General features: G+C 31.4%; 2 protein-coding genes across 3 annotated transcripts; both read left to right on the top strand.

The window, feature by feature from the left end:
• The first annotated feature begins 760 nt into the window (after positions 1–760).
• LOC129290863 (exportin-T) lies at positions 761–10,547 on the top strand. 2 transcript variants are annotated; one of them, XM_054927925.1, is made up of 15 exons: positions 761–2,690; positions 2,865–2,954; positions 3,046–3,135; positions 3,262–3,366; positions 3,560–3,619; positions 4,111–4,173; positions 4,254–4,349; positions 5,245–5,409; positions 6,181–6,354; positions 6,459–6,521; positions 6,609–6,707; positions 9,143–9,289; positions 9,675–9,865; positions 9,962–10,076; positions 10,227–10,547. In XM_054927925.1, exons 1-13 carry the CDS (start codon positions 966–968, stop codon positions 9,762–9,764), a joined length of 2,967 nt encoding a protein of 988 aa, XP_054783900.1. In that variant the 5' UTR covers positions 761–965; the 3' UTR covers positions 9,765–9,865; positions 9,962–10,076; positions 10,227–10,547. The 2 variants fall into 2 exon arrangements, with proteins under 2 accessions (XP_054783900.1, XP_054783899.1); XM_054927924.1 differs by having other exon boundaries at positions 9,962–10,547.
• Positions 10,548–22,972: 12,425 nt separating this feature from the next.
• LOC129291143 (putative receptor-like protein kinase At1g72540) lies at positions 22,973–25,120 on the top strand. The gene is made up of 5 exons (XM_054928352.1): positions 22,973–23,435; positions 23,527–23,662; positions 23,743–23,879; positions 23,966–24,089; positions 24,188–25,120. Exons 1-5 carry the CDS (start codon positions 23,022–23,024, stop codon positions 24,805–24,807), a joined length of 1,431 nt encoding a protein of 476 aa, XP_054784327.1. The 5' UTR covers positions 22,973–23,021; the 3' UTR covers positions 24,808–25,120.
• The last annotated feature ends 228 nt before the right edge of the window (positions 25,121–25,348 follow it).

Raw genomic sequence — 25,348 nt, 5'->3', positions numbered from 1 at the left:
ATAAAAATGTACAAATAATATAAAACTTGAAATATTAAAACTGTATAAAGTATAAAATAAATAAATAGTTTAATATACATTAATATTAAAAATTATCATAATTAATTGTTCGGTCACCTAATCTAATGTTTAATTAAATGGCCAACTTTATTCATCTCACTATTAAAAGTTATATTTGAAATTATGGATGAAGATGCATGATCATCATCAATGTTAGGAGTTAAAGGTCACAAACTTATCGTATAATGTCAAGGATTGTACGGTGAAAGATAAAATTAGATATGCATTTATTTTTCTTGTTAAATGCCCCAACCTCGACTTCCAAATTTATCTATTTTATCAAATTTCATTTAAATGTGCTTGCAAACAGTTTTTTTGTTTTTTTTGAAAAATGTGTGTTCAAGTAATATTGAGTTTTGTAAAAGTGTAAAAGTGGAAAAGCATTTGGGGTTATGCTGTTGATAAATTTAAGTAATTTATTAACCAATTTAAATTATAATTATAAATTTATTAAAACTTGGAACTAACTTTATTGAAAGTTATTGCTTCAAATCCAAATAAACTTTATTAAAAGATCTTAGTAATTATTCTCCGTTTTAAGGTTTAAAAGATCTTTAGAATATTTCGATTTATTGTACTCCGTTTTAAGGTTTAAAAGATCTTTAGAATATTTCGATTTAAAAATTGAAAACAAAAAAACCGAAACTATAAATTGCAGCGATTTCCTGGCAAAACGTATAGTTAATTCCCTTCTTTGACATTAAAAACCTAGTGAGCAGGGACTTAGAAGAGGTATAGCCAAAACCCTAGTCCTTGAATTCATTCCCATCGATCTCCGGTAAGCCCTCCGCAAACCTTCTCTCATTGCCATAAGCCCTATCCGTCTATTTTTGCCTCACGGAAAAATATGGAAACTGAACACGAAGTTATTGGATTTTAGACTTTGTGCTCTCTTTCGGAGTCCAATGGATGATCTTGACAAAGCAATTCTTATTTTGTTTGATGAGTCAGGGGCTTTTGATGATGGATTGAAGAAACGGGCTAAAAATTTTTGTAATGAAATTAAGGAGAAGCCATCAATTTGCACTTTGTGTATTGAAAAATTATGCTTTTCAAATCTTGTTCAAGTGCAGTTTTGGTCTCTACAGGCGTTACAGGAAGTTATTCGAGCTCGATATTCATCAATGAGCCCGGACGAGAAGCATATGATTAGAAGCTCTGTATTTTCTATAGTGTGTTTTGAACGGATCAATGACAAGCACCTGGTGAGGGTTTTGGAAGGCCCCGCTTTTATTAAGAATAAGCTTGCTCAGGTTTTGGTTACTTTGATTTATTTTGAGTACCCACTAATTTGGTCGTCTGTATTTGTGGATTTTCTCCCTCATTTGAGCAAAGGGAATGCGGTGATAGATATGTTCTGCCGGGTTTTGAATGCGTTGGATGATGAACTAATTAGTTTGGACTATCCGCGAGCCCCTGAAGAATTGACTGTTGCTGGGCGGGTTAAGGATGCAATGAGGGAGCAGTGTGTTGCCCAGATAGTGAGAGCATGGTATGACATTGTATCTATGTATAAAAGTTCTGATCAAGAACTCTGTACTAGCGCATTAGATTCCATGAGAAGGTATATTTCATGGATAGATATCAGGTTGATTGTGAACGATGCTTTTATTCCTTTATTGTTTGATTTGATTTTGGTTGGTGGGCTGTCGGATCAACTTCGTGGCGCAGCTGTCAGATGCTTGTTAGCAGTAGTTTCCAAGCGAATGGAACCACAACCTAAACTTTCACTGTTGCAGAGCCTTCAAATTAGTCGCCTATTTAGATTGGTAGCAGAGGATGGTGATTCTGAGTTGGTTTCTGATATAGCAGCATTACTCACTGGGTATGCAGCTGAGGTCTTGGATTGCTTTAAGCGTATAAATTCTGAGGTTGCTAAAGGAATCTCTATGGAGCTGCTAAATGAAGTGTTACCCTCAGTTTTCTATGTGATGAAGAATTGTGAGGTAGACACTACATTTAATATCGTTCAGTTTCTTTCGAGTTATGTTGCCACTTTAAGAAGCTTTACTCCTTTGAGGGAGAAACAGCTATTTCATGTGGGTCAGATACTGGATGTCATTTTTTCTCTGATCTGTTATGACCCTGGGTACCGAAACAATCTTGATGTCTTGGATAAAATTGGGAAGGAGGAGGAAGATAGAATGGTAGAGTTTAGAAAGGATTTATTTGTTCTTCTTCGAAGTGTGGGTCGTGTTGCGCCTGAAGTGACACAGTTATTTATCAGAAATTCATTGGTAAATGCTATATCATCTACCTCAGACAGCAATGTTGAGGAGGTGGAAGCTGCGCTTTCTCTTTTATATGCACTTGGCGAGTCAATTAGCGATGAAGCTATGCGGAATGGGAGTGGTCTGTTGAGTGAGATGGTGACTATGCTATTATCAACAAGATTTCCTTGCCATTCTAATAGATTAGTTGCTCTAGTGTATTTGGAAACAGCGACAAGATATATTAAGTTTGTTCAGGATAATACCCAGTATGTTCCTATGGTGCTTGCTGCCTTTCTTGATGAAAGAGGCATACATCATTCGAACGTCAAAGTAAGGCGAAGGGCCAGTTATTTGTTTATGAGGGTTGTCAAATTGCTAAAAGTGAAGTTGGTGCCTTTCATAGAGAGAATTTTGCAGGTAGCAGAACAAAATCTGTCCCTAGATATACCTTTTCTACTGTTCTATACTTTAAATCTTATCATGTTTTTTAAACAAGATTTTTCAATTCCTACAATTATTTTTTTCCTTTAGTTATTGTGTGAATTCATTTATGTACTAATCCATATCTCATCATCTCATTTAAACACCTAGGGCCTACGTGATACTGTTATGCAATTCACCAGTTTGGATTACACAACAGAAGGGCTATCAGGCTCAGAAGATGGCAGCCACATTTTTGAGGTATTCTCATTTTACATATTTTCAGCAATATAAATATTTTTGTGGAGGCCATTGTTAGATGGCTTATTTATTTAGTATCTTTCTCTTCCAGGCAATTGGGTTATTGATTGGAATGGAAGATGTCCCACTTGAGAACCAATCTGACTACCTATCATCTTTGCTCAATCCTCTTTGTCAACAGGTTATTCTTGAATTTCAAATTGTTAAATCTATGATTTCTTAGATATTCTACCCTTCCCCATTCCCTGAAAATGTTGTTTGCAGTTGGGTTTCATTTCTGTACATGTCTTGTGCTTTTTTGATACAGGTTGAGAAATTGCTCATTAATAGCAAGTTATTGAGTACAGAGGAGACTAATGCCAAGATTGCTGTTATCCAGCAAATTATCATGGCAATTAATGCACTCAGCAAGGTACTTTGATAATTTCTACTTGTGTTTTTCTGCTTAATTATGTCATTTACTTTTCATCATAAAACCCAGAAAGCTTACAACTCTTTAAATTGATGAGCAGCTTTACTTTTTTATGATTGTGAAGTCAATATCTTCAATTTGAAAAGGTCGCAAGCTTGATACGTTTCCAACATATCTTGTCATTTTTTGGCAGGGCTTCAGTGAGCGTCTTGTAACTGCTAGTCGCCCTGCAATTGGTCTCATGTTCAAGAAGGTTAGTATTTCATAGAACCATTTGAGAGGGGTAAAAGGGCAGCGTGTGCAGGTGTTTGTATTGCCTGATAAGAATAACTATTTTAACAGATGCGTTTGCACTCTTTCATTTCTGTGGTTAAGAAGCTAGAAAAAGGATTTCAGAAGAATAGTTTGGAGTTTCATTTTCCTTTATTTAGAGAGCATCGTTGTAATATTTAATTTATGGCTTTTGTTGATTCTTTTTGTAAATTGTGGGATGCCTTTGTATACGTTTTTTATGCCTTTAGATGATGACAATTAGATGTTTTATTTCTCATACCCTATTCTCCTCTGTTGAAAATGACCCACTTATGTGGTGTGCGTGAGTGGGTTCTGCCTAAATTATTGTATGTAATTGTTATGATTTGCTACCTCTTGAATGCTTTTGTGGGGCTGTAATTATGATATTAGCTCCTTAAGTTGTCTCAAAGTTGTGCCCTTTGGTCTTAATTCTTCTTTTCTTTGACCTAGACATTGGATGTGCTTCTCCAAGTTCTCGTTGTCTTTCCAAAAGTTGAACCTTTGCGAAGCAAGGTAAGAACTAGATATAGGAATCAGTGCTTCTCTTGTAAGTCATCAGTATTTGTTGCATAATATTTACACCTGCCATGTAGGTCACATCTTTTATACATCGTATGGTGGACACACTAGGGGCATCTGTGTTCCCATACCTTCCAAAAGCATTGGAGCAGTTGCTTGCAGAAAGTGAGGTATATATCATATCTGATTCCAGACCTAAGATACTTGTTTTTTAGAAAATATCAGACCTTTAAAACTGCTGAGTAATTTATTCATCAAATTCTCTTGGCCAACAATTTAACTGTGGAAATTTTTGACCAAAACCAGGAAATATCAAATTCTTATTATTAGCTGGACTCAAGAATGACCAAACTAATTATGATCATTGTCACCTTACCAAACACCAACCTCAGACGTGGACCTTTGACCATGCCACAGGCCCCTCACCCTTAATTTTCTTGTTTGATTGTTGGTGCATGGGTGATATTTGATCTTTTCCATTACACATATTTCTGCTTGCATGGTCGTTGATGTTAGGTTCTCTGTGATTAACATGGATTATAGCATAGTCATTTTTCTGCTCTGTTTTCTCTCAAGGGCTTTATGGTGTTTGAAATGTTTGCCTTCTCAAATAGCTGATGCATGTTGTACTCTATGGGGTTTTGGATAATTTCATGCCTAGAGCATTTCATATTATCTTGTTTAGTGCATTTACCTCTGTTGCTATTGCTATCAAATTCCGCAGCATGTTACATTTTATTCTGAAATTTTGTATACATTGAGTGAGCTTTAGGATCTTGATGAATTTGTCTGTAAGAAGTATGGGGTCCTTTTTTCATTCAAAGATGGAGCAAGCTATAACTGGAATAATATTGGCCATATTTCCACCATATGTGTGTTTCTCATTTTAGATATATATTATGTTAATGATGTGTTTGATTAATGCTTTTGTTACGTTGATTTCAATACAACTTGATCTGACATGTGCGTTGAATTCTTGAATTGTTTGCTACTCTGCACCTCTTTCTTGTTTAATTTTAAATAGGGAGAGAAACATTATGATGTCATGATAATGTGTTATTGCAGCCAAAGGAAATGGTCAGTTTTCTTTTGTTGCTCAATCAACTTATCTGCAAGTTCAATGTTTTGGTTCGTGACATTTTGGAGGAAATATTTCCAGCTGTTGCTGGTAGGATATTTAGCATTATTCCAAGAGAATCATTACCTTTTGGCTCTGGAGCGGTCACTGAGGTATGAAAATATTGATTCATTTTGATTTTTGAAGCCCTTATAGTGCATAAATTTGCCCATCCTATATATTTGTTGTGTCAATTATTGTGATTTATTTCCATGATTTTGTTATTGTTTGTCAACTGTCTCAAAAAGTATGTGAAAGAGTATTTGTTACCGTTGTCTATTTTTTCATCAAATGCCTATTTTCCTTGATGGATTTCACTTGCTGCAATTCGAGGAATCATAAAATGCAAATTGGATGGATCTCTAGATTAGTGAAGCAGTGATTGATGACTGGCTCCTAAATTTATTCCCGTTCTGCAATCTTGTCAATACTTCCCCCCTCCCCCTGTTCCATGCATGTTAAAACAACTGAAAAAAATTGATGTTAGTTTAACCCTTAGCAACTTGTTTTGCTTAATTGGATATGTCTGTAATGTAATATTTCTAGTTTTTGTAATTCAAGAAGCATCCGTTATTTAGATGTTGGCTTAAATTTAGCCATATTGTTGCCTTGGTCATGTGTACAATATACATTATTATGTTGTAATGATACCATGTAATGATTCTTTCTCCTTTTTCTTACCATTTGTATGCTGATTGCAATTTTTAGCTAAGATTAACATTGGGTGCTGTCTTTTGATGTGAGAACTGAATATGTTTAATATTGTTTACATTTCATTTAGGAGTTTGGTTCTAGACTCGTTACATTCTTTTGAGACAGAAAAAGGTTTGGCTTATTTTTCTTGCTAATATGTAACCTAAGATTCATATTTTCTTTTCTCGTAGGAAATCCGTGAATTGCAAGAACTTCAGCGAACATTGTATACATTTCTGCATGTGATAACTGCACATGATTTATCTTCTGTTTTTCTTTCCCCAAAAAGTACTGCGTACATGAATGAAGTGATGCAGTTGCTCTTGCACTCTTCTTGTAATCATAGGGATATTCTTGTGAGAAAGGTATGTGTTTTGACAGCTAGTTTATTTAGTTGTAGGTTTTCTCCTTTTAGTACTTCTGAAATAATCTTGAACCCGAACCTGATTTATTTATTTACACAATGTAGGCATGTGTACAGATATTTATTAGATTAATTAAAGATTGGTGTTCCCATCCTTATGAAGAGAAGGTAAATTCCACATGCTTCTACTTATTCTGATTTTATCAGAATGTTTTTTTTTTTTTGGTGCTGTACTAATGGGATTATGATTAACAGGTTCCTGGTTTCCGTAACTTTATGATTGAGACATTTGCACCAAACTGCTGTTTGTACAGTGTGCTTGACAGATCTTTTGAGTTCCATGATGCAAACACTGTGAGTCTTATTTACTGTTGCTTTACAAATTCTTTGCTCATCTTAAATTTTTGTAATCCTGTTGTCCGAGATTATTGTGGTGGAAAAAGAAAAATCTCTTTCTTGGTGTCCTTTTGTGTTGTCTAGGTCAAATATTTAGCTAAAAGGTTGACTTTATGACTTTAATCCTTTTTGCCCTTCAAGGAGAAATGTTGGTTTATCATCTGTTTAGAGTACTGTAAGGCTAGAGAAGAATACACATTATTATTCCCTCTCAATGGAAACATGTCTGTAGGATATTGTAAATAAAATATTTCCGCAAGATATGGACATTTTATTCCCTTTTTTTTTTAGGGGGGGGGGAGTAGCACTTTGGATTTTATTAGGATGGGAATCCTTATTCTTGTGCAAAATCGTTGGAGCTCTTGTTGAGCCTCCTAAGTCGCACTATTCACTATTGTTCACCATTGTTTCCGTCTGTCTAGAAAACAGAGACGGATTCAGTGGGGAAGGAGGCCCCCCCTAAAAAAAACACTTGTATGCTCCTTTGGTGAACATTTTAAGTCTTGCTTGTAAAAACTTTTAAATCGATTTGGGCCATCCCATTCTATGTTTTATTTTCAATTCCCCCCCCCCCCATTCATTAGCTTCTAGATCCGTCCCTCCTAGAAAGTGGTGGCTGTGGCAATTCTGGGTTTTGATTTATTAACTGTGAAGATGCTCATGTTGACATGTCTTATGTATATAAACACGAGGACATGGTGGATGCCTGCACGTATACATTATCTTATCTTACTGTTTACTTTCCATTATTCATATTTTGTAAAAGAAAAATGGTTGCTATTATCTGAGTTCTAAGCATCATATTTTTTTACGAAAAGAATCCACTTAATAAAAGTTTTTAAATTTTGTATTTAAATTATTTATGTTCACCCCCCAAAAATAGACAATTTTCTTGTTTTTATTCTAGATTACGCATTGGTTGCATTGCCTTCTTATGGCCATCCATGTCTGATCCATATTCAGCGCAAGTTCATTAAGTTTTCTGTGCCTCTTTCAAGCTGGAAAGAAGTATTCTGACATGTTAGTGCGTTGGGCACACAATGCAGTGTGTTGTTGTAGTGTCAACATATTACGTGCGATGAGCCTAAACATCGGTGAACAGTGGACCCGTACTTCATGGGTTGTGATGATATTAATAATTTAAGCGTTATTTCCCTGTGGCCAACAATTATTGATTAAACCATTATTGGTTAAGATTGTTGAGAATCTTCAAACTAAACCTCCAACTTTGCTGCATGCCTCGTCAATTATTTCTGATTCTTCTCAAACTAAACTGCACAATATCTAGGGTGACAATTCTGGGACTTGTGTTCCTCAGAAACTGATCTGGTATGGGAATCGTTTTATTGTTGCACCAAATGCCATCTTAACAGTATAGGGGATTGTGCTAGTTACAGTTGAATGTGCTGCAAATCCTATGGGTTAGTTCCAGCTAGGTTCAGTAATTGATGATCCTATTGGGACTTTGGGGAGTTCCAGGCACCAAAGAGATCCATTGGGCTTTGTTTGTACTTGGACTTTGAAAGGAAATATGCAAGTGGATTTGATGTTATTTTAGGTTTATGGATCCTTTTCACTTATATACACTCCATCTTAATTTGAATCGACATATGACTTGTTTTTCACTCGCACTTGACTCCAACAATCTCAAGTGCGAGTCCATCACATGTTCACACAAGATAGTTCCCCTTTTCTTCTCTTCTAACTACAATCCACCTCACAGGGGTCCATTGAGCCAATGTTTTACAAAAAGCCCTTTGCACTAAGTGACGGTCTCCCAAATTATGTGTGCCTTTCGAGCCTCAACTCTTAATATCACTTCTAGGTCTCAGGCGATTCAAAGAAACTAAGATGACCTATTAGGCCTTCTTCTTCACTAGGCCTTCAATGGACATATATTAATATATATATATATATATATATGCGAGCTTCATACCACCTTTTGATTCAAAATTGACAACCTTATGACATTAGGTATATGGGTCCTTTCCTTTGATATGCTCTTCTTTCATCTCATTTTATTCCATGCGGGACTTCATTTTACTCTTTGATCATAGTTGACTCCAACAAATCCACCAATTTATAGCGGGCAGTGGGGTACTGTTGTTAAATCTTATTTTTTAATTTGAGCATTCGGTTGGTTCTACATACGGGAATGAATATCAAATCATTAAGGGCTATTTCTATTTTTCTTTTTTTTGGGGTCTAAACTCATATATGATCATCCAGTTATTGATATTTGTTACTTTTTAACAGCAAGTATGTTGTTGCATGCATGAGGTAACATAATTTAATTTCTGATAATTGCTGTTGATCTTTTCATCTTTTAATGGTTTCCTTTGAATAGATTATTCCAAATTTGAGTAGTCATTTTCTTCTTTCATTTCATTCAGCTTGTTTTGTTCGGAGAAATTGTGTCAGCTCAGAAGCTCATGTATGACAAATTTGGCGATGATTTTCTTGTTCGTTTTGCATCTAAGGGATTCCCTGCTGCACATTGCCCCCCAGATTTGGCCGAGCAATATCGTCAAAAGTTGCAGGTAGTTAAACTTTCTTGATCTATAATGTTATCAAGAACTTCAGTGATCCGGCTGGAACATAGGTTGTTAAAACATCTGGTCCCTTTTGTTCAGTTCTTTTTCTATTGTTCTGCTTGTTCTGCATTAATTTGTTTTACAATGGTTTCATGCAAAATCCCTTAGATTGATCAGAGCTCATGCCTTATAAATTAATCGGGTGAAAATGTAGAAAATGGAATTGATGCTTTCCTGGTTTTTGACTTTTTAGGCATTCTTTGATAGGATACCCTGTGGTCTATCGATGGAATTATCTTGTGGAAGTGACTGGTTAAGTGACTTGTAATGAATGATATATCCCATGCGAGAATCACCCTTTTTTGCTGGTCATCTACATTTCTTTTTGCAGGGGAATGATATCAGGGCACTGAAATCTGTCTATCAGTCACTCATAGAAAGTTTAAGAGTGCAGCAGAATGGAAGCCTCGTTTTCAGATAGCATACTGTGTTGGAGAAATGACAAAGTCCATCTTCCTCAATGACTTTCATTTGTTTTTTTGCCATGTCTCAAGATTTGGCTACAAGTGCTGTCTGCAAAAGGTAATGAAACACTTTTCTATTATATCAAGTGAGCCATGTAAATTTTGTTTTACGATTCCCCTTCAACAGGGTAGTCATGGTGGTGAATATCTGCAGGGTGGTTGGTGTACATAGCTTTTGTGTGGCCGTTTTGTGGATGAGTATGGGCATTCTCATGGTCCTAATTTTGATGAATTCCTCAAACAGCCAATCAACCAGTGAAATGGCTCAGGTTCTACCTTTATTCTTGTCCTAACAGTTGTAAATTGTCGAGAAATTCTTCAATTCCAAAATTGAAGCTGCTCCTGCGTTGAGATCAAAATTTTGGTATTTTTCTCTCCAAATTTTGATTGATTGATATGTACAAATTCTGTTGTTATAGTCTGCTTTTATGCTGTGAGGGATGATTTGCACCATTGAGCTTTTAGTATACGAGGGAGGGCAAGAAAGTTCTCATCTTCCTGCAAGATGTGAAGATGCTGATTCTTCCATGGGTCCTTTACCTTAGGAAATGTGTTTTAGATGGAAAACATGATATTTTATGTAAGAATTATTTTCATTTCCCGTAGCTTTCAGCATGCTATTTTGCATGCTTAACGTGAAGGGCTGATGAGTTTAAATTTTGTTCAAAATCTGTTTGTCTTTTTCCAGGTTGCTTGTAGGGATTGCATACTCTTTTCACTTTATAGAAAAAGCTGGTCCTGCGTATACTTTTTTTTTTTTAAATAATGTCGAACTCATTAAAAACATTTATTGGCTTATTGGTGGTGGTTGTGATTTACAATACAAAGTTTGATTTGAATAATGTAGTTACGCTTATACGTGTGATTTACCCGTTTTAATAAAATCTCAGATATTTAAATATAATGCTGCCAAAATCCTTCAACTGTAATTGTTTACTGTTATTAAATTTCAATGATTAAAAACAAGAGAAAATGCCCCAAAAATTAGAATTTATGTGTAGTTTGTGAGAGTCAGGATTTTTTTTTTTTTCGGTTTTTTGGAGGGGAAAAGAATTAACTGTATATTTTCATAATAATGTTGTTAGATTCCTTTATTCTAGAAATTTAAAAAGAATCCCTATAATATTCAGTTTCTGCAAAACTGGCGTTCAAATTTTATTCATTTGCGAAAATGCCCTTGTGGTGCTCATGTGGCATTTTTGGTCAAGTTGATGGTGACATGGCAAAAGAATAAATAGTTGGATGCTGATGTGATAGTAATTAGGGGTATTTTTCTTGAGAAAGGTATTCAATACAAGGGAGAATGTGTGGATTCTTATATGAATGACTACAGCAAAGTGTTAAAGTCCTGTATCTAGGGATGAAGCATTTTTCATATATTTTTACGTTTGTGCATCTGAATTGAAAATTTGGTAGTAAATAGTAATTTGAGTTTTAGCTTTGCCCTGACAAATCATGAGTCGTTATACAATCTGGCTTATAAAAATAATGAATTTGATAAATATGCTTTATATTGTAGTATATGCATTGTTTGTCTGTATTTAGGTTTCAAATATTTGTTTTACTAGTAATTACAATTTATCATACCAATGGATTTCACCCTTATGATATCACGTGAGCCAGCATTCTAGAGACATCCAGCAAAATGCTGCAGACTGTTGGTCTATCATATATATAAATATATATTTGTGCGACATATAAGTTAGTATTCTGGTTATTTAATAACATGTCATCTAGATTTAAAAAAATACACAGGAAAATATTGCCATCCTGATTAACATTTATTAACGTATATCAAATTAATATTTATGTATAATTAACACTTAATTATTGCCATCCTGCTTCCTGAAGTTAGGGGCTTCTTGTGCCTCTTTGTCCATTCATACCATAAAACTACTATTCCTTTCCGTCCTATTTATGAATTTACTTCTAGCTTAAAATTTTTAACTTTTTTTTAAAATTTAATAATTTTAAAATTTAGCCCATATTAAATGTACGTTATCACATAAATATACATGATTTAGTAAACGTACTTTTATTTTCAATACCATTTAATGAAGGTAAAATGAGAAATTTTTTCTAGTTTATGATTAAGGTTAAAGTATTCTTTTGATCCTCTAATTTTTATATAAAATTTTATTTTAGTTCCTTAAATTTATAAAGTGTATTTTAATTTTAATACTGTTAGTTTTTAATGATTATTTTTTGTATCGATTATTATTATTTTTTAAAAAATTAAAATTAATAAGTTAACATTTGAAAATATTTTGTCAATATTTAAAAGTTCAACATAAAGAATTTTTTTTTTGTAATGAAACTAATGGTGTTAGAATTAAAGGATTAAAAATATAATTTTTAAAATTAAGGGACTAACATAAAATCTTGTATAAAATTAAATGATCAAAAGTATATTTTAATCTATGATTAAAAGGTCAATAGCATGTCTTACAAATAAAATTAAAATTTTTTTATCTCTACCTTATAAATAAAACAACAGGGAGTAATAATTAATTATGCTTGGCTATGTTGTTAAAATAATGACAGTCTCTACAAAAAAAAAAATTAATTATCAGTGGAGCCACAGCACTTACACCTGTAACTTGGGTTTATTTCTAACTCTAAAGAACTAATTGCAATTTTCCGTAAAATGATAAAAAAAATTGATTGGTGATACAACATTTGAAAATCAATGTTTTTTTTTTTTGGGGAGTAACGCATTTAATGTGAGTAATGCATTTAAATTGGTTTTTTTTTTTTGGGGGGGTTTGGCATTCGACTTTCCACATGATGACTGAAAAACCATATAAACTCATAGTAAATGTGTATTTACTCTTTTTTTGTCAGCTTGATTGTCCTTCTCTGATCATCTTTATAGGCAAAAAGAGAAGATTAATTTTAATCATATCTATAGCAATCTTCACTATTTTTTATATTTATCTTTACATTTCTACCCTTATTAAATGTTAAAAAAATTATTGATTATAGTTTTTTTTCATTAAGAGGTGGAAGTACAAATTTATTAAATTTTAAAACAAAAACGAGATTTAAAGTTTTTACTGATTATAGTAAAATATGTTAAAAAGGTAATTTATAAATAGAATAAGAGGGAATATCATTTGATGCTCTTTAACTGATGTTAAGGAAGAAGATTTAGGATGAAAATAGTGGTCAGCATCAACGGTTGCCTTTTCCTACCAACCAAATTCAACAAAGAGATTTCTGAGAAAGTCAGGAAGTTGATAATTATAGTGAGAAAGCAGAAATTCTTGGAAGCTAACATTCTTTCAAACTGGAATGTGAATTGAAGTCAAGAACCAAGATATGGCTTCAGCCGAGATCTGTCCCTCCTCCTTTTTCTCCGTTCCTACTCCAACACTCAGCGCACCACTTTTTCCCAATATTGAATTCCCCAAAAATAAAATAAAATTCCGTAATTCCCAGCTGGCCATTAAAGCTCTACTGGTAAACAAGTCCTCTGGCTGATCAAAGAGTTTCAGACGAATTGACTCACTTCAATTTTATCTCTCCCTCTAACTAAGCTTGAAATAACATCATTTTTGAGTTTTAAAATAATCGTTTCCTAGATTTGTGCTTTGATAACCCCTTTTTTTGTTGGATCATGTAAGGTTTATCCATGAATACTTTAATTTATTTACTTGTCGATGAGGGCAACATTTTATTTAAATGTTACTCGGTGAATATTTTTTAATATTTTAATTATATTATACTTCCTTCGAACTACAAAACAGAACATCTGCTAGAAGCTCTACTTGTAGGATCTCGGATAGTTTTTATAATTATCTTTTCAATAATATCCCTACTTTGTTTTTTTTTGGAAAAAATATGCATTTCAATTTCAATTATTATAATTAAGGCATTTATATAGAATATTTAATAAGAATATAATTACAGAGATGTACTATCTCTGGTTCAAAATATAAACATTTTTTTCTAAATAATCTTGATTCAAAATATTAGCAATTTAATATTTATAAATTTTTCTCTCATTTTACTCTTTGTATTTATTAACATAAATTATTGTAAACGTGAATTTATGATGTTTTTTTCTTTTTTTTTCTTTTTTCTTTTTTCTGATAGACTAAGGCATACCAAACTACGTAATTAACGCGGAAACACCCCAAGGCCAATCCCGTTGAAGAATGCTCTCAAGTAATGCTGAACAATAGCCTCCCACCCTCGTTGGAGTTCTTCCTTTGCAGCCCAAATAATGCCTCTATGATATTCTTTTTACTCATCATAAATTAAAACTAAGGACAAAATGGGAAAATAATAGGGAGAATGACAACTAAATTTCAAGAAGATTAATTAATGCAACTTAATTTCAACCAATTTTAGAATACCGATAAAGTCTCTACTTTTTTTTTTGGGATAAATCTAAATTGTAAATAAAATGACTAAAACACCCTTAAGTTAAATATATGATTAAAATTTTAAGAACAAGTTGCAAATTTATTGGTTTGAAATTGTAAACTTAGGAGCCAAACTTGCAAATTTTTACAATTGTTAGAAAAAAAATAACTTTATTACTTTTTAACTTTAAACATTAACATCCGTATTTTCTCTTAAAATTTAGAAAAAAATAATAAATTTATCATTTTAAAATTATAAAATTAAGAGCTAAACTTATAAATTGTATTTTTTGTGTTAAAATTAAAAAAATAATAATAATTATATTTATCACAATGAAGTTACAAAGTTGAAATATAAAATAGCATATCTTTATATATGTTAGAATAATGACAAAACACAACTTAAAGACCAAGGGACTTGCTTGGTATTTTGAAATAGCTTGGGACTTATGTTAGATAAATTAGCCCCTTTAAAACTTAGTTGTCATTCTACCAAATATACATTTTTATGAAAATAAAAATTTTATTGATATGTAAATTATTATTAAAAACTGCCTATACTTTAAATTAAACGGAGTACAACTTTTTAAGAGATTAAGTTTTTTTTTTTTTGAATCATGAAGTTAATTATTAACGCCTTATATTTTAATCATGACTAGTAGGTTGCCTTATGTTTTAATGACTGATCTGTGAAATTAATTTACTATGTGGATTACTTTAATGAGCAGTCCAATTCCTAGTATTTTGATGATTGCATATAATTCTCAGTTTTCACTTGTGACATGTGTCAAAATTGAAGGTGCCGACTTACAGAGACACAGAGAAGACTTGGGGTGTGTGCGTCTTCACAAAATAAATATTATATTAAATGCCCGTCAAACACGAAGTCTTTCAAAAGCTAATTGAGAGCACTGCGTACTGGTTGTGTCCACCACACTCCCCACCCGTTGTATGAATTTTGAACATTGAACTTTGATCATTTCAATCTCCTCTCTTTTTTCTATTTGTTTCATATATATATATATATAGTGAATAATATCTCTCCAACGATTACTGATCAGCATGTGGCTAAATCGTGGCCATTCGTTTTATCCTGCAACAATCTTTGGCGTTTATTTTAAATTAAGTTTTAAATGTTATATTTATTAATGTTAAAATCATAAAAATTTCTGATATTGAATCCGGATTATCTTTCATACTCATCTAAGAATGAGAACCATAGTACTCATAATTTCTGATAAAATTTAGACAATTCAAATTTAATTTTTTTTATTTTTAATTAAACTTATCAAAATAAATTTTTTTAATTATTTTGTTTATTATCAATCTGATTATTATAGATTTAATTTGAATGGACTGATTTAATATTAAATTTTTTTATAATTTTTATAATTTAACTATTCAATTGTACTCTGAACAGTTCAGATATAACTTGGATGACTCAATTTAATGTTATAAATTTTTATAATTTTTACATATCATCTAGATGTATTCTAAATTATCTAGATTTAACATCAAATTTTTTATAATTTTTATATTAATAAATATAATATTTAAAATATTTTAAAATTAATTTAAAATAATTGAAGAGATCATTTCAAGATAAAATAAAAGGCCATAATTTGGTCACATGTTATGTGATGAGCACCGAATGCGAGCTACCTTGTCTCAAATGGCGACTAATTAATTGTGATTGCTATAGAAATTTAAACTTACCACTCCATTACGATGAATAGATTCGTCTGATTATCTCGTGGCAGCACTCATAATAATTATCGTTACAATTTTTTTGACCAAGCTCATAAAAAAAAAAATGGAATGTGGGCGGTGTGATTATTATTTTTTTCTTGAACCCTGTAAATTTTGTAAGGGATAAAATTATGTTATTATATTTATATTTATAAACCAGGTAAAATTAGGTTATTTTTTCTATTTAAAAAAATCAAAACTGGATATATAATTTTCTTAAAATTAGATAGGATAACATGAAATAATAATCATCATGACTACCATATAAGACAGATATGAAATAAAATTAAAGCGATGGCTGGACCTGATTAAGGAAAAAACCCAAAACTAACCAGACAAGAATATTTTAAAAAGTGCCGAGCTTCTTTCCTGATGATAAGAAATGTATATTAGGTAAAAATAGTATCTTTGTGTAAGAAGAGAAGACAATTTGATGGGAAGAAAAAGAAAAAAAAAAGAAAATAATTAAAGATATTGAAGATTTAAAAAGATTGAAAGATCAAAGATATTTAAGTAAGATATCTTATTAATTAAAAATATTTTATTTTAATTGTAGTAATATTTGAATTATTGATATCTTTCAATATTTTATTGTTATTTTTTCATTTAATTTTAAAATTTCTAAACTTTTTTACATTTATTTCTAAGGTTAAGGTTTAGACTTATAAATAATGCCTTAATTCATTTATTTTATAGACACGTGTTTAATTAAATAAAAATTGTTATCCGTTTGTTTCTTCTCTTTTCTCTTTATATTATCTCTACCTCATTTCTTTCTTTTTTATGTTCCCTTCTTTCCTTTTTTGCCTTTCGGATCACAATTTATCAAATAATGGTTGGCTATTTCAAAAAGCCATGCAAAGGTAGAAAAGACTGGTCCTTGTGGAGAAGGCAAGAGAGAGCACAGGGTAGGGAGGATGGCAACGTGTAGAATAAAACATGGTATCAAAATTCAAGTCAATCTGAATGATTAAACCTGTAAATTTTTAAATTAATTAATGTCTCGATTAGTTTATGCTATAATGAAGTGATTTATTTATGATTAGTCTCACCATGATTTAACTATGATTTTTCCCATTGGTTAGTAAAACAAAAGTTGTTTTTTCAAGTTTTCCTTTCTATGTTTTTTAATATTCCATGTTTTCTCTCCATCTTAGCATAGTATTAAGCAATAATGTTAAAATATTTGAACCTTTTGGATTGAAAAGACTACTTAAATTAAACAAAGCACCTTTAATTAGACTTGATGGCATTTTAATGTTGGAGACGAGACATATAATTGTACAGATTTTTTTTTAAAAAAATGAAAGAATTATATTATTGAGTATTTGGAGGGTAAGAAAATTAAGTGATTGGTGGAAAATGTTCCCTGACTTTGAATGCGTGGATGATATAAATTGACAATGTCAGAGTACATTGCTTTCATGTGACTGGGTCTTCACCGAAATTCTTCCGCGTATTCAACAGTGCGCATGCTTTCTTCTTTTTGTTTCGTCGGACAAAAACTTGGTATATTATTTTTGGTTATGCAAATAAATATATAATTATGTATTATTGTTAATTTGTTCACCTTGTTTGGGGCATTACAATCCTTTGTCACCCTACAAAGTTGTTATGACTTGCTGTCTTCCGCCATTTTTGTTTCCAAAAGTCTCTTTTCAGTCTTCAATTAAAAAAAAATACGGTCCCTTTTCGGATCACTTTGGTGGTATTTTTTCCCCCACCAAAAGTGAGCATTTAATTTTCCTTTAATTTTTTTAAGATTCATATAATTGACTGTTAGAACTTCTGAAAGAATGAATAGGCTGTCGATGCTAACTTTTTTTTTAAAAAAAAAAAACCTCGAGAGAGTTGCATAATCTTTATTGTTGGTAGAGCATATTCCTTATACTAAAAAAAAACAAATTAAAGTACTATTCATATAGTTTGTGGAGGAATAAGGTAAATAATTAAATGTCTTAATAAATAATAATCATTCTTGTCTTCCATGTATTTATTTGTATCAATAGACAAATGAAAGATAAATAAAAATTAAAGCTAAAATATACATTTAGTCTTTTAACTTTACACAACATTTATTTTAGTTTTTTAACTTTATAAAATATCTTTTTAATTCTTTAATCCTAACACTGTTAGTTTTATCCTAACAAATTTTATATTAAACTTTGAAAAATTGACAAAACATTCTTAAATATTGACATATAAATTTTAATTTTTTTAAAAAATAACAATGATTTTCATAAAAAATAACCATTTGAAACTATCAATGTTAGGATTAAAAGACTAAACAAATACTTTATAAAATTAAAAAATTAAATTAAAATTTTATATAAAGTTAAAGGATTAAGAGTATAATTGAGCCTAAAAATTAATGAAAAACTTAAATATGAAATGAAAGTATTGCAATTTACAAATCAACTTGGGACCAATTAAATAAAACTAAGCGACAAGAACAAAACATAAGATAAAAATTAGAGATAAAATAAAAAAAACCAATTAAACAATGGAAACCCCAAATTAAATTTACGTTTTTCCTAAATAAATATCGGGTAGCTGATCTAAATAATACCCAAAAAAAAAGTTGCGTAAACTCGTGTCCTTTTATATGATGCGATTACATAAATAATAAAGTTTCCATTTATAAAATATATCAATACTTAGTTTAGTTAATTTTGAAAGTTGATGTGAATCATGAAATAAATATATCAAGGTATATTGGTATATATGGATATCATATATACACTTCTATTAAAGTCAAAACATAAGAATTTGTTTCCAAAATAGGAAATTAAATAAAAAAAAGAAGAGAAGAAGAGAAACTACATCATTGAGTAAGGTTTTTGGGAAAGAAAGAGGAAAGGGAAGAGATCAAGAAAGAAAAGAAAGGAGTGGACGGAAAGAGAAAAGCAAAAGGGGATGTGTTGACCGTAATTTAGTTTAGTTTGTAAAACAGATGGCTGAAGCAATTAATTTAGATACATTCACAACTTTTTGTTGGCCCATCTTACAACATTAATAAACAACATGGGCAAACAAACGTTAATCACACTCCATTCATTTTATTAAATTTAATCAAAATCTATAAAGTAGCCAGTCACCAATTCAGTGGTTGTTTCCTCCTAAGCTTATAATCCATTAATCCCATTGTTTCACTCATATTGTGTGTTCGGAAATTTATTGGTCTCGGACAAAACCATGTTTTGTTGACCAAAATAATGTGAGAGTAGTTTTATCTTTAAAGTATGCATAAGTAAAATTTAAATAAATTCCCATTTTCTTAAGAAAAATCATTTTCAACTCCTATATAAGAAATTTTAATACAAAAAGTCTCATGAAATTATAAAATTACTCTAAAATCCCATGTCTTTTATTAAATTAAGTTGTCAATTATTATTCATCTAGTAGTAATTGACAATTTTAATATAATAAATTAACAATTTCAGTAAAGGACATGAAACTTAAAAAAACTAAGGCTAAAATATATAAAACTTCTTTAAATTTTGAGACAATGTATTATATGATCCTCTTTACCTTTAAATGTTTAAAAAATTAACTCCATAACTATTAATTTTATTTTTCAAAGGCCTACCACTAATTATTCTATTATGATATTAATAGAGTTTGTCATGTCAAATTAAGAGAAGTCACATGGAAGCTTACATAGCATTTTATGTAAGCAAATAATAAATGTATAAAAATTGTATCATTTATCCTTTTTTTTGGGTTATCAATGCTACATTGTTTTTTTTTGTATTAAAGGATAATTTTTTTAATATTAAGGGATAAATTTTTATTTATATAATCCTTATTAATGACAGTTTTTATAATTTTTTCATTTGTTTAATATAAAAGGCTATTGTAGTTGAAAGTTGACAAAAAATAATAAAGTATAGTTTTTATCTTAAATTGCATTAATAGTGAACAATGAGAATAATGGTATTGAACTAAAAAAATATAAAAACATTATCATGCGCGTTAAATGTAAGATTACAGTTTTGCCCCTCCTTAAATTGTGTTAAAATTTAATAAAAATATTTTTCCATGTCATGTGATGTGTATTTTATTCATATGATATGACAAACTTTATTAATAATATAATAGATTTAATTAATGGTAGGAAGTTTTGAAAAATAAAAATAAAATAGAGGAGTGACTTTTAAACGTTTAAAGATGATAGGAGTCATATACAACTATTTTAAAGTTTAGGAAAATTTTATGCATTTTAGCCAAAATGAAACAAATTAAAGGGAGACAAATTTCATTATACACACAAATTAATTATGAACTCAAGTATCATGAAGTGAAGTTATTTAATCTCTTGTTAATTACGTGAAATTGTGTAAACTATGAGGTATGTTAAATAACAATTCTTAGGAAGAATTTAATCTTGGTTTAAACCAGATTAAGGAGATTAAAAGAGAAACACCTATTACATATTCTACTACACAGCTAGCGACTAGTAAATCAATAATGCTCAAGAAAGTAATCATCCTTGAGGTGACATTTATCAATGATTAAATAATAAGTCACTTTAGAAGAAGATATAATATAAAGCGAAATAAACAAAAATAAGGAAGCAATAACGTTCAAAGTCTCAAAAAAGAGAAGCACATGGAATTACGAAGAAATGAGGAAGCCTTCATGAGAACAATAAAAAGAGACAGACAAAAGACATAAATTCTACTTCCATTGTATGAATCGTCCAAAGCATTCAACGCCTTCAATGTTCAAAGTAAAGAGCCTTATCTGGTCAGTCACTCTATCTTGTCATTTTCATTCTTCTCTAATTTATTCATCCCAAATCAGTCTTGTAATCTTATCAATTTTATCTTTAGTTTTAAGAAATTTGTTAGATTTATATATCTCTTTCTTAAATTATTAACTTCGAAATATATTTTAATTAAAAACTTGGTTAACTAACTAAATGTCAGTATCGCAAATACAATCTGTCTCAAACTCGTCCAGAAAATGATTAAGAAGCTTCTCTCCATAATAACTTTTTTTTTTTCATTGACACATATCTATTAAAAGAAAACATTATTTAAGATATGAAAATAAACTAAAAATAGGTTTGTATAAGTCAAAGTCAACCTGAACTGTTTAAATTAATGATAGGCACGGAATGTAATGTTACTTCAAATTATAACATCGAGCATGATATTGAAATCTCAAGCCTGAAAATTACTTCCACTTCAATACCAATAATGAAATCAATTCAATTGGCTTGATTCAATTTTCAAGGCTTATAATGATGACAATTATATTGCAAAATTTTCAGATCTAAAGTTATATGAAATGGTGAATAAATTTATAGTGTGAAATTAAAAGTTTGTTAACTGTTGTGTTCCTCATGCTAAAGCAAGGCAATTGTTTCTTCCCTTTACATGAAGCTGAGGTTCAAATTACTACAGATCATGTTCAGATCAGGTGGGCCTCACTTGTATTGTATTACCCACAGGAATTTAGAACTTGAGAAATGTGCTGTACTCACTTTATTTTTATTTATAAATTATTTTTAATATATTTTATTAAAATTAAAAAAATTAATCTCATTAATTTCATTTTAAAATTTAATAATTTTTTCTTTTGTCACTAATAAATATTATTAAATTTTATTACTAATATTTTTATTTAAAATATTTAATAAGAATAAAAATGTAAAGATGAACATTGAAAATTGACAAATACCTTATAAATAGAATTAAATTACTTCTTCTCTCTCTGGTTCTCTACCTAAGACCAAAAGAGCATATACTCTTTCCATTTCATGCTACATGCTTTTTTTTAAAAAAAAAATTATTTTATATGCATTTTTAAATATTGACTAAAGTGAATTTTTTGTCTTTTAACTTTAAAAATATTTTAATTTTATCCTTTAATTTTATAAAATATGTTTTCAATCTTTTAACTTTAACATCATTGATTTTATAAAAAAAATTATATTAAACTTTTAAATGATAATAATTGATACAAAAAAATACTCATTTAAAAATTAAAACTAATAATGTCTAACTGAAAGTTTGTATTGTATAAAGGTAGAAGACCAAAATTATATAATTTAGTCTTAAATGTTGAATAAAACATTAATTATTATTTTTTTCTTCTGATACCTTGTACATATAAATAAAGTGAAAATGCTTTAAACATTAAATTAAGGCAAAATTTGATAATCTGTGATAGTTTAATATATTGATTACATTTCTCAATCTTTAATTTGTGCATTAAAATCTTAAAAAAAACTGTATTTGAAACATAAAAAATATTGTTTATAACTCATGAATCATGAACTGGGACGGCTTTAGGCGGGGCACACTCTCCCACTTTTTTCTATAATTGGTTTGGATGAAGAAAAAAAGTAGAAAGTAAAATAGAGGGAAATGGAAATTGGGAGGGAGATTGTCAAAAATGGAAATTTTTTTTACTATTTTTGACACTTTTTTTCTTTCCTAATTTTCTTTCCCCTCTAATTTTCTTCTCATTCTTTATCTTTCCTTATACAAAATTTTAAACTTTATTGGAATCCCCCATTACTCACGCAGCTTATATCTTGGCCCCATCATTTACAGTTCTGGATCCGTCACAGAATTGATGAAGATTTGCTATAAATTTAATATTTTATATTGACACTAAGTTACTAACAATAACTAATATTTTATATTTATTATGATAAGATGGGGAGCATAAAAAATAAAACCGTGTTAATTAAACCAGCTTTAAAAAGCAAGAAATCAAGTGGAAGAAGCTTAAAAAAGACATGTGACCTCGTCCAATTTTTTAATAATTGTCTTTTTTCATTTTTGTCTTTGGTTGGGCGTTGGCACCGGGACTTGGCAGCTTCCCTGCCCATTGACGATCGGCTATTGTTCATAACTCGGTACCAGCGTGTAATGTAAAAGCAGGGATGATGATGTCATCAAATTTCCCCACACGAAACACCAAAAAATAAAAAATAAAAAAGTTTGTCGAAGCCATTTTTGTCTGCTGGATCACTTATAAATAAGCTAAACCCTCAACATCATTTGGTGCAGATACCGATAAATAAAGGTATCAAAATCACAGAGCCTGCACAGAGATTAATACTCGTATCATATCACTATGCCTTCCACAAGACTTCTCCTCAGAAACCTCGTTCTTGGCTGTTTCAAGCCCAACCCTCAATCTTTGTCTTCTGCTAACAATAATCATAATCGTCAAAAGAATAAGTGCTTGGCCTCCAGAAAGGTGAGCTCGAGAAGACTATCTCTCTCTGATCTCAGCAATTCTTCTTCGCTCTCTATCATGAGTGATCTCTCAAACTCTGTTCTGGGTTCAAATCTTCATATCTTCACCCTCAAGGAGCTCAAGGAGATCACCCACAATTTCTGCAAATCCAGTGTTCTCGGTGAAGGTGGGTTTGGCAAGGTTTATAAAGGCTTCATTGATGACAAGCTCCGGCCTGGTCTGGAAGCTCAAGTTGTTGCAGTTAAGGTTCTGGACTCAGATAGCAAACAGGGACACAGAGAGTGGTTGGTGAGGATCTTTTGCTCAAATTCTCAGATGAAACTAATTATGGTGGTGAAATTTTTTAATGAAACTAATTAATTGCTTTTTGTTGGTGTAGGCTGAAGTAATCTTTCTGGGGCAACTGAAGCATCCCCATCTGGTGAACCTGATTGGATATTGCTGTGAAGATGAACACAGGCTTCTGGTTTACGAATACTTGGAGAGAGGCAATCTAGAGAACAAGCTTTTCAAGGGTGAGATTTAATGGAAGCAAAACCTGTTTTCGTTTTCTTACACAATATGGTTATTGATTCTTGTAAAAACAAAAATGCAGGTTACCTAGCAGCCTTGCCTTGGCTCACAAGAATCAAGATAGCAATTGGGTCCGCAAAAGGACTTGCTTTCCTTCACGAAGAAGCACAACCTGTCATTTACAGAGACGTCAAGGCCTCAAATATCTTATTAGACGCAGTAAGTTCATTCAAGTCCAATCATCATCATCATCATCATCATCTGCTACAAGTAACTTGACTGACATGTTATTATCATGCTCTCAGGATTACAATGCCAAGCTCTCTGATTTTGGTCTCGCCATAGACGGCCCGGAAGAAGACCAAATTCACATCACAACTCGTGTGATGGGTACTCATGGCTATGCTGCTCCTGAGTACATCACCTCAGGTACAGAGTACAGATAGAATCATCAATAAAGTTTAAACCTTTTATGATTATATGCCGAAGTTTTGTGACTCAGATGAAGCTGTTTCTTGATTTATCAGGGCATTTGACGACCATGAGCGATGTGTATAGCTTTGGGGTGGTTCTGCTAGAGCTGATTACAGGGAAAAGATCAGTGGATAAGAACCGTCCGATGAGAGAACAGGATTTGGTGGAGTGGGCGAGACCATTGTTAAAGGACCCTAATAAGCTAGAAAGGATAATGGACCCGAGATTAGAGGGTCAGTACTCTTATGAAGGGGCTAGAAAAATGGCGCTTCTGGCTCACCAATGTCTGAGTCAACAACCCAAGTCTAGACCATCCATGAGAACCGTGGTTAAGACCTTAGAGCCACTAATGAACCTGACTGATATCCCGGTGGGCTGCTTTGTCTATGTGGTCCCCAGTGAAGGAACCGAAGAGAAAAAACCAGTTCAATGTGGGGATATAGAGATCAGAAGAAGTGGGGATGAGTGTGAACAGGAGAAGAAGCAGGAGATGGAGCAGACGAAGACGAAGAAGAAGAAGGTGATGATGATGGAGGGTCTTCACAAGAGTCGGAAAGGTCAAAGACGCAGACGTCAGATTAAGCTTCTGAGATCATCTGGTTCTGTTCATTCGGATACTGCTCTGTACAAAGTTCTTGGTACTAGGCTTTACTCTCCTAAGCAAGCACCGTGATTCGAAGGGGGAAAAGACAGCCATAAAATGCATATGGTTCACCCTCAGTTTCTCATCATTTTTACGCACAAAGTGTAGAAATAGAAAAAGGAAAAGAGATAGAAACAGAGTCATAGTGTACAGCAAGCATAAAGTTCCCTTTTTTGTATTTTTTTTCATGGTAAAAAAAGTTTTTTAGGTGCTGAATAGTTTTTTTTTGTTAATTTTGAAGATTGTAATTTAGATATTTGACTATGCCAGTAATTACATGTAGTATACTTGAAAAGATGTGATTAACATGTGTAAACAGAAGGGAGTGAATTCATTTACCGTACTATTCTTCTGTGTCACTGTCCTGTTAAATATATGATTACGTGATAAAACCATTTTTGTTGGCCAATTTATAGATGATTTCATTCTCTGATAATTCTGTTTTAAGGTTATCTTGGCAGCTACTTTTTTTTTTTATTTGTTAATATAATTGCCTTTTGCCTAGAAACAAATAAATAATCTTGTGACATTTAGGAAGGGAATAAGGATTGATTAGCATGATTGTACCCAT

The sequence above is a fragment of the Prosopis cineraria genome, unplaced genomic scaffold, assembly GCF_029017545.1.
Source record: "Prosopis cineraria cultivar Desert tree isolate PC_DT_omini unplaced genomic scaffold, ASM2901754v1 PC13, whole genome shotgun sequence".
Classification (NCBI taxonomy): Eukaryota; Viridiplantae; Streptophyta; class Magnoliopsida; order Fabales; family Fabaceae; genus Prosopis; species Prosopis cineraria.
This window is presented reverse-complemented; position numbering and strand designations above follow the sequence as displayed.